The sequence below is a fragment of the Gobius niger genome, assembly GCF_951799975.1.
Source record: "Gobius niger genome assembly, chromosome: 16".
In the NCBI taxonomy this organism is placed as follows: Eukaryota; Metazoa; Chordata; class Actinopteri; order Gobiiformes; family Gobiidae; genus Gobius; species Gobius niger.
In genome coordinates, this window is record NC_136867.1 from 5,263,716 (window position 1) to 5,274,197 (window position 10,482).

Here is a 10,482-nt window from a genome sequence, read left to right on the forward strand (position 1 = left end):
TGGTTCAGGCGGGTGGTAAGAGGTTAAATCACAGTTTTGCTACTTTTTTTTTTTACTTAAAAGATGTAATAAAACAAATATATAATTCATCCTTATCTGATGAATTTGCATAAACTAGCAAAGAACTGTTTGCCTAATTAGCCTAAACAATTCAGGCTAATTAGGCTAACAGTTCTTTACTAGTTTAGCAAACTAAAGAACTGTTGAATTTTAGGTCATATAGGAGGCTATAGATTGCTTCTTTTTACTACAAAAATGAAGTACTTACCAACTGAATTTTGTCCTATTTTAATAATGTCCCTTTTTTTTGTCCTATTTTATTTATGTCCTATTTCATGTGTGTCCTCTCCTCATGCGGGGCGCGCGCTTTGCTGCCCCTCAGTGGACGCACGTGGCACTGCGTCGTGCATACGTCAGCGGATGTTGACGGTCAGCTCAGAAACGGAACAGCTGAGGAGAACAACAAAAGCCACGGACCGTCCAGCAGCTAAAGACAGGTACCACTAAGAACATCTTTGTGTCGCTGTCATTTTTTGGTGCGAAATCATGTTACGATCCGTCTATGTATCGAATTCGATCCGACGCGAACACGACGTTTCTTTAATAATCCATTCAGCTGCGTTTCTAGCTCGTAGCCATAGCGTCGTTTTGTTCGGGATGCGCAGTGCTGAGCGTAAATGACGAAGAATACGGTCCTTAAACGCAGCAATCAGGTCACTGAATGTAACAAATGTAAGCTCGAACTACACATAAAGTACATGGCTTTTATAGTCATGCTTTTATTGATAGAAGTCATTGTTTTGGCAAGGATTTTAAAGGCTCATCTGCCCCCTACTGTCTGTAGTTCTCATGGCAGGAACAAGAAGTGCTTTGGCAGCTGTTTTCAGAGACAGACAAAAAAAAATACAACGTTCCAAGACTAATATTTGTTCAAGATAATGCAGATGTTTTTTCTTATGATAATAACTAGCACTCATTGCAAAAAAAAGCTATTTATAATATATTTTGTATATACTATTACTCATTAGCAGTAAATGTGACTTGCTGCCGTCTGCATATCTGTGACTGAAATGCCCTAGAATACAGGGGGAAAAAGGCTTTTACTACAATAAAATACTTCAGCTTTTAGTGCAAAAACAGAAATATGAACTGCTGAACTAGTACAAGAATCATATAGATTTTAGTACAAGAATCATATAGATTGCACAGATGGTAGAGCGGGTCGTCTCATGATCGGAAGGTTCGGGGTTCGAATCCCACCTCCTGAAAGTGCACATTGTCGTTGTGTCCTTGGGCAAGACAATACACCCACATTGCCCCCAGTGTCTGCGTACATTGGTGTATGAATGAGAGTATGAATGGGTGAGTGGATCCTTACTGTAAAGTGCTTTGAGTGCCTAATGTAGGTGGAAAAGCGCTATATAAGTTGAGACCATTTACCATTTATTTGTCATAAACAACATGACCACTAATGTGACTGAATAAAAGACGTTTTAATTTGCATTTCAAGAGTCTGACCATGGGCCGAATCTTCTTGGACCACATCGGGGGGACGCGCCTGTTCTCCTGCGCCAACTGCGACACCATCCTGACCAACCGGTCCGAGCTGATCTCCACGCGCTTCACCGGGGCCACGGGCAGGGCCTTCCTCTTCAACAAGGTACAGCTGAGGGGTCAATGTTTACGTTTACCAATACCCAGCCACAGCATTGACAGATTTGTTTTTCACTCGCATCACTTCCAATCGCTTCCATCAACAGAAACTCGAATTAATACAACTCAAATTACATAGTATCCCTGGAAATTTTGCGCACGCACAAAGACCAGACAGTTACGCATCAACTCGTCTATGTTAAGGTAAGAACATATCTCAGTATGTAAACACGGTGGCCAGTTCCTTAACCTCTTAACTCCCACCTGAACGGATCCCATTTTCTCCAGTTTGGCTTTACCCTAATCAAAAAGCTTCTTGGGGAAAAAAAGCACCAAAGTAGCCACAAAAATGAGAAGAAAACAAGGATGTAAACGCAACAAAAAAAGACAAAAATTCAACCAAAAAGTGACAAAAATTCAACAAAAATGTGACAAAAATTCAACCAAAAAGTGACAAAAAAGTGACAAAAATTCAACAAAAATGTGACAAAATTTCAACCAAAAGGTGACAAAAATTCAACAAAAAAGTGACAAAATTCAACAAAAATGTGACAAAAATTCAACCAAAAAGTGACAAAAAAGTGACAAAAATTCAACAAAAAAGTGACAAAATTCAACAAAAATGTGACAAAAATTCAAAAAAAAAAAGACAAAAATTCAACCAAAATGTGACCAAAAATTCAACAAAAATTCAACCAAAAAATGACAAAAATTCAACCAAAAAGTGACAAAAATTCAACAAAAAAGTGACAAAATTTAACAAAAATGTGACAAAAATTCGACAAAAATGTGACAAAAATTCAACCAAAAGTGACAAAAAATTCAAAAAAAATTCAACCAAAAAATGACAAAAATTCAACCAAAAAGTGACAACAATTCAACAAAAAAGTGACGAAATTTGACAAAAATGTGACAAAAATTAAACAAAAAAATGAGAAAAATTCAACAAAAATGTGACAAAAACTCAACAAAAAAAACTACAAAGACTGAACAAAAATGTGACCAAAAAAAAAAAAAAAACATGCAAAAGGTGACACAACACAGCAACAACGCGAGGAAAAAGATCAGTTTTGTGGGTCTTAGCTTTCAAATGAGGTGTTACACAGACCTATATAATGGCCAAAGAGGACAGAATGCATTCGGTTCAGGCGGGTGGTAAGAGGTTAAAACACTGTATGTAACATTCAATTTTAACCAAAAGCGAAATATATATGTATTTATTTTATTTATTTTTAGCACAATGAGTCAATACAAGACTTGACTCATGACCATAGACATTATTAATAGACCGCCGTTCCGCACTCCTCTCTGTTTACCACAATGACCACGTTCGAGGGGGAAATCATGGCGGATTTACAGACTCCTCCTCCCCAGCTCTGACGAAGCATGTTCCTAAAAAGGGCATGAGGGCGGGATCTTCACTGTAGACTCCGCCCTCGCGTGACGTGTAGTTCGCGCAGCTCCACAGCTAACAGTAGAAATCAATTAGTACTAGATTTCTAAAAATGTTCTCACGAAAACCAGCCTGGTTTCTTTAATTGTAGCTAACCCAGTGTTATCACAGGTTGAATATCTAGCTGTAGAAATTTTAGGAAAATTAGAAAACAGGCTTTAAAGTTGTTTTTAACATGTCTAAAGTGCAATGCATTCCAATGGGGACCTAGCGGCTATATGGAGGTACTACAGCAATGACCCATTTTTCTTTTTTTTGTCCCTTCAGTTGCCTTTTTGTGGCTCTTGTGTTGCATTTTTGCCACTTTTTCATAAGTTTGGTCACTTTTTTGTTGTTTTTGTTGCATTTTTTATTGCATATTTTCCATATTTTTCCGTCACTTTTTTGTTTCTTTTTATTGTGGTTTTGTCGCTTTTTCGTAATGTTTTTTAAATCGCATTTTGCCACTTTTTTTTTTACTTAAAAGATGTAATAAAACAAATATATAATTCATCCTTATCTGATGAATTTGCATAAACTAGCAAAGAACTGTTTGCCTAATTAGCCTAAACAATTCAGGCTAATTAGGCTAACAGTTCTTTACTAGTTTAGCAAACTAAAGAACTGTTTTAGGTCATATAGGGGGCTTCTTTTTACTACAAAAATGAAGTACTTACTAACTGAATTTTGTCCTATTTTAATTATGTCTCTTTTTCACGTGACATGTAGTTCGCGCAGCTCCAATGCTAACAGTAGAAATCAATTAGTACTAGATTTCTAAAAATGTTCTCACGAAAACCAGCCGGGTTTCTTTAATTGTAACTAACCCAGCGTTATCACAAGAGGAATATCTAGCTGTAGAAATTTTTGGAAAATTAGAAACCAGGCTTTAAAGTTGTTTTCAACGTGTCTAAAGTGCAATGCATTCCAATGGGGGACTAGCGGCTATATGGAGGTACTACAGCAATGGCAGCCCCTAGTGTCGTCGTCACAAAGCAGAGCAGCCAGCGGCCATGCCTCACGACTAAAACCAAGCTTTTGCACATTCCCGACAGTTTACGGCACAGTTTGGCTTCTAGCTATACGGCTATTGCATTGGCTAATCGCGCTAAAGCTAACCCCCCTCCCTTTTTTCCCTTCCCGCAGGTGGTGAACCTCCAGTACAGCGAGGTGCAGGACCGCGTCATGCTCACGGGCCGGCACATGGTGCGCGACGTCAGCTGCAAGAACTGCAACAGCAAACTGGGCTGGATCTACGAGTTCGCCACGGAGGACAGCCAGCGCTACAAGGAGGGCCGCGTCATCCTGGAGAGGGCGCTGGTGAGGGAGAGCGAGGGCTTCGAGGAGCACATACCATCGGACAACTCCTGATTCCCGCCCGTTAGCCACCGCCGCGGCCGCTGTGTTCACCTGCTGCCCATCACCACGCCCACACACACACACACCCACACACACACAGTCACTTCAACCCACTCCCCGCTGAAACAGGCCCGGGACACTCGCCGATTTGGAAGATCCATTTGCTCGGATTTGTCTTCTCGCTAAAATAGACCGGCTCCGTGATTCGTGATACAGCGCACTGCCCAGTGGAAAGGTCTCACTGTTCCACTGGACTGACAATAAGAAGCACACTTAAGAGGAAAAATAAGTTTTTACAGTAGACGGGAAGTTTTCTTACGACTGTGTTGCAAATTTGTTGCAAAGCTATACCAGCATTTTTTTTCTTTCTCAATGTAATTGCGAATACCTGCGCGTCTTGAAACATTATCGATACGCCTCCTCAAAAGGTCGCGAAATTATAAGGGTTTAGAACGTTTTTGCACCTCTTTCTGTAGCGGTCCGATACTGAAACCATAAACCTACTTTCTATTGGTAAAAATGACACACTGATAACCTACACTAACACATTAAAGTGATAGTCTGTAAGTTTCTTCCGCTTTCAAAACGCCAGCCCACACTTCGATAGGCGACGTCGTACGGAGAAATCCCCGACACCTTCACCAAAATAATGTCCGTGGTCAAACTGTCTTTTTCCTTTTTCTATAGATACAGACGGCATCTCGTCATAGAAGGGGGCGTGGCTTTGCCGAGGGGGAAAATAGAATCAATTTTCCACTCTTTTTGCCATTTTCTGGTGGAATATCAACTTATTTCTCACACACAAATAAAGTCCAGTGTAAATCGGGCCCATATGGATATTTTCCCACAGCAGATTGTTCAGTAGAAGTGAAAAAACGGCAGTTGTAGCAAGCGCTAGCTAACCGTTAGCATTAGCCCGATGCTAACATGAAGCATCAAGTTAGCATTCTCCGTTATTCATGTATTTATGGGCTGTTGAACCACTTTGCTCCTCCCCATGTCTTTGTATCATTATTTAGTAGAAACTATGTTCATAATTCAGCATTTGTTACAGAAGTTTTTGAATAATTAGAGAAAATGTACATTTTTTTCCAAATTGTTTTCCCCCTTAACTGTTTTCAAAAATGACCATATATGGGCGATTCCAGAGATGCCGTCTGTATCTATGATTAAATATATGATCAATTTGAATTTGGCTCCCTTTGCACCCTCTGCTGGCATTTTATAGAACTACATATGACAACATCTGTAGTACTGGGGGTATTTTCTAGACGCATACGGTTTTAAAAGCCAAAATATAGTCTAACATTGGACCTTTCTGTTTGAGAAAAGTCAGGCCTTCAAGCAGTGTCGATTTTTTTACCAGTAGAAACTAAACGAATGATAGTATCTGGCTAAAATGAAACAGAAATAAATAAAAGATGTCTCGAGAAAAAGCCCGCTGTAAATATTTCGTATCAAACCGCATCCACCAACTGCTTTTGCAAAACGCAGTATTTTGACAATGCAGAGTTGGACAAGGATGACAGTATAATATAGTGGAATCAAATCTTTTTTTTTGTTTTTTTTTAAATGACGACGTGTTTAAGCTTTACATTTACGACTATTGCTTTCATCGCGCTGCCGTACTGTGGACTTCTTTATTGTATGAACTAGCTAGCGTTACCGTGAGCACCGATTGTGACGTTTCCCATTCACTTCCAATCCCTTACTTTTTTTTTTGTCTTTTTTTTTTCTAAAACTTGCACAGAACGATGTCATTGCGTGTGACTGGCTGACGAGTGGGGTGAGGATAGCTTTAGTGATGTGCGGTCGACATTGTGGTGGTACATATTTAGGATGTATTGCAGTAATTGTCTTTCTCTTCTCTCTCAGATTGGGGTCGATAGACAAAAATCCGTCAAAAACTGTATTTCAAAAAGGTCTCGAATAGGGCTGGGTACCGTTACAATTTTCTATACCAATACTTTAATGATAAATTGTGGCAAAAATAAGGAAAAATATTAGTGATAAAAATCTGCAACACTGAGGGGAAAAAATTGGGGTAAAAAATAAGAATATCGTGTAAAAAGAATATGAGGAGAAAAAAATCATTTATTTGAGCTGAAACCAAGTCACTTCCTTTAACCTCTTAACTCCCACCTGAACGGATCCCATTTTCTCCAGTTTGGCTTTACCCTAATCAAAAAGCTTCTTGGGGAAAAAAGCACCAAAACAGCCACAAAAAATGAGGAGAAAACAAGGATGTAAACGCAACAAAGGTGTGACAAAAATTCAACAAAGGTGTGACAAAAATGTGACAAAAACTCAACCAAAGATGACAAAAATTCAACAAAAATGTGACAAAAATTCAACAAAAATGTGACAAAAATTCAACAAAAATGTAACAAAAATTCAACAAAAATGTGACAAAAATTCAACAAAAATGTGACAAAAATTCAACAAAAATGTAACAAAAATTCAACAAAAAATGTGACAAAAATTCTACAAAAAAGTGACAAAAAACTCAACCAAATTGTGACAAAAATTCAACAAAAATGTGACAAAAAAGAAAAAAGAAAAAGAAAAAAAAACATACAAAAGGTGACACAACACAGCAACAACGCGAGGAAAAAGATCAGTTTTGTGGGTCTTAGCTTTCAAAAGAGGACAGAATGCATTTGCTTTAGGCGGGTGGTAAGAGGTTAATGCTGTCCGTGGGCCAACAGCATTAAAACTTGGATCTAAAGATAGATTTCCCCCCCGATACCAGGTATCATTTAACGGCACTCAGCCTCACTCATGAATGAAAAACATCTTAGAAAATGGTTGCCATAATGGATTTTCTTGGACTCAAATTCACGTTTTACATTTTAAAAATCTCCATCGGTTTGACATTATAATCCCGATCTGTAGATTGTTCATTCTCATCGTGTGACATTCTGGGATAATGTTTCTGCACCGTTCGAAGCAATGTTTACTCGAGCTACACGACTAGTGAGCTTCAAATTCACCAGCTAGAGTTAAAGCAACTCACTCGTACTTACTTTCATTTCATATTTCCAAGACATATTGTGTGTAAAAATCAGCCAAACAGCCTACTGCTGTGGCAACCAAATCTGAAAAATCCCTCGGAGCGTAAACAAGTTGCAGGACAGACATTTGATCTCGATTGCCTATGTGTATTTTATTGGCTTTGTTGTGAAATATTTTTCTGAATGTAAGCTTGATGCAAAAGTGTTGGTTACGCATCTTTGGACATGTTTTATAAATAAATATGGGCTGAATCCACTCCTGTCGGGCTGAGTTATTGGCTACACCGGTGTGGCCTTATTTCGAGACAAACTACGCCACAGATGCTACAACTCAATGAAATCAGTGTAGAAAAGACACTCTCACTGGCCGCCTGTAGATGGCGACAGAGCAGTGCGCCTGATCTGACCGGGATTCTGTTCACTTCATCATCTGCACTTTACTATCAACATCAGTGGCTATTTAAGGGGCTGGATGCAAGTTGGGCATTTTATACTCACTACTGCCACCTCAGGCCATACGCGTAACTGCACCTTCTATATTAAGCTCGTGCATGACGGCAGTTTGGACCCGAATATACCTCTTAACTCCCGCCTGAACCGAGAGGATCTTTTTCCCTCACGTCACACATCAGATTTTTTTTTTCCATCATTTTTTTTTGTTGGGTATTCAACTCATTTTTGCAACTTTTTTGTTATTTTTTTTGTCATTTTTTGTCACATTTTGTGTCATTTTTTCGTCCGTTTTTTATCACATTTTTGTCACATTTATTTGTAATTTTTTGTCAATTTTTTTTAATTTTTTTGTCAATTTTTTTTAATTTTTTTGTCACATTTTTGTAATTTTTTTGTCAAATTTTTATCACATTGTCATATTTTTGTAATTTTTTTTGGTCACATTTTTGTCATTTTTTCGTCCATTCTTTGTCAATTTCTTGTGACATTTTTGTGACATTTTTGCCACTTTTTCATCAATTTTTCGTCACTTTTTTGTCAGTGTTTTCTCACTTTTTTGTCACATTTCCATCATTGTTTTCGTCTCAGTTTTGTTGCTATTTTCACAGCTTTTTTCCCCGAAGCTTTTGGACTGGGGTAAAGCCAAACTGGAGAAAATGTGCTCAGTTCAGGTGGGAGTTAAGGGGTTAACACCTTTGTGAGTGACAGTGCAGGATTTTAGAGGCAGTTGTGGTGAACAGGTCTGGGCTCATTCTACACATTAGGTCATGGCTGGAACATGGAGGGGGAGGAAAATACATACTTTTAAGGCGAATTTGTGGTAGTAATGAAGGTTTATTAGGCAAAATCATTCTCTTTGTGATATCTTTTTTTTTTTTTATGAATGTGATGCACGTTATTTGAGACTCACTGTGGGTGCGAAAAGCGCTCTACAAAATAAAGATTGATTGATTGTAAAATGAAATGTGCCATTTTGAAAGAGAGTTCAAAATAAAGGCAAAGCGGTGGTTCTAAACCAGTGGGTTGGGGCCAAAAGTGGGTAAAACTCTAGACAGGACATGGCCATAGTAATACGTTGGAACGAATGGCAATGCTGGCGGCCATCTTGTGACTGGCCCTTCGAACCCCTTCTAACTTCATGACTCTGACATTTGTGACTGACCTTATGTCATATCTGGCAAGAAAATAACAGTTTTGCAGTTTTTCAAATGTTATTTCAGTTTGCATTTTTTTCATGGATTTTCCTCTGGTAGACACTTCAAATCATTCACTTATTTATATCAAATGTAACGTTTGTTTCCTAATTTAAAACAGCATTTCTGTACTTTTTAACACAACATGACCTATATTTATTGAACATGGGACAGTGATACAGTGAATGCTAACCACTGAACCCTGGGAATGAATGGAGAAAACAATGCTAAACAACAGGACTAAATTACAATTACTGCCTGCGTCTGTTAAAATGGCTCTTATGGAGTTGTTTTATCGTAATTTCTCAGTCCCTTGATAATGGTATGTTTGTTTTCCTTTTAATATTGTGCAAGAGTTCACCTTTCATTACAAGATGATTCCCTTTTATTCAAACTCTGCCTCGTTTAGTTCCAGTACACACACGCGCACACACACACACACACAGATCTTGAGACATATTTTGGAAATTTGGTACAAAATTTGCTGAACATTACATCCGAGTACTTTTAACCTCTTAACTCCCACCTGAACGGATCCCATTTTCTCCAGTTTGGCTTTACCCTAATCAAAAAGCTTCTTGGGAAAAAAGCACCAAAATAGCCACAAAAAATGAGGAGAAAACAAGGATTTAAACGCAACAAAAATGTGACAAAAACTCAACAAAAAAATGACAAAAATTCAACAAAAATGTGACAAAAATTCAACAAAAATGTGACAAAAATTCAACAAAAATGTGACAAAAATTCAACCAAAAAGTTACAAAAATTCAACAAAAAGTGACAAAAATTCAACAAAAATGTAACAAAAATTCAACAAAAATTCAACAAAAAAATGACAAAAATTCAACAAAAAAGTTACAAAAATTCAACAAAAATGTGACAAAAACTCAACCAAAAAGTGACAAAAATTCAACAAAAAAGTGACAAAAATTCAACAAAAATGTGACAAAAATTCAACAAAAATGTGACAAAAATTCAACCAAAAAGTTACAAAAATTCAACAAAAATGTGACAAAAATTCAACAAAAAATGTGACAAAAATTCAACAAAAAGTGACAAAAATTCAACAAAAATTCAACAAAAATTCAACAAAAAAGTTACAAAAATTCAACAAAAATGTGACAAAAACTCAACCAAAAAGTGACAAAAATTCAACAAAAAAGTGACAAAAATTCAACAAAAATGTGACAAAAATTCAACCAAAAAGTTACAAAAATTCAACAAAAATGTGACAAAAATTCAACAAAAAATGTGACAAAAATTCAACAAAAAGTGACAAAAATTCAACAAAAATGTAACAAAAATTCAACAAAAATTCAACAAAAAAATGACAAAAATTCAACAAAAAAGTTACAAAAATTCAACAAAAATGTGACAA

At 37.3% G+C, this 10,482-nt stretch overlaps 1 protein-coding gene across 1 annotated transcript; it reads left to right on the top strand.

Annotated features, from left to right (window-relative positions):
- Positions 1–382: 382 nt before the first annotated feature.
- LOC306976133 (protein yippee-like 5) lies at positions 383–4,534 on the top strand. Its single transcript, XM_079574016.1, has 3 exons — positions 383–497; positions 1,511–1,660; positions 4,232–4,534. The coding sequence occupies exons 2-3, from the start codon at positions 1,520–1,522 to the stop codon at positions 4,454–4,456; spliced, it is 366 nt and encodes a 121-aa protein (XP_079430142.1). The 5' UTR covers positions 383–497; positions 1,511–1,519; the 3' UTR covers positions 4,457–4,534.
- The last annotated feature ends 5,948 nt before the right edge of the window (positions 4,535–10,482 follow it).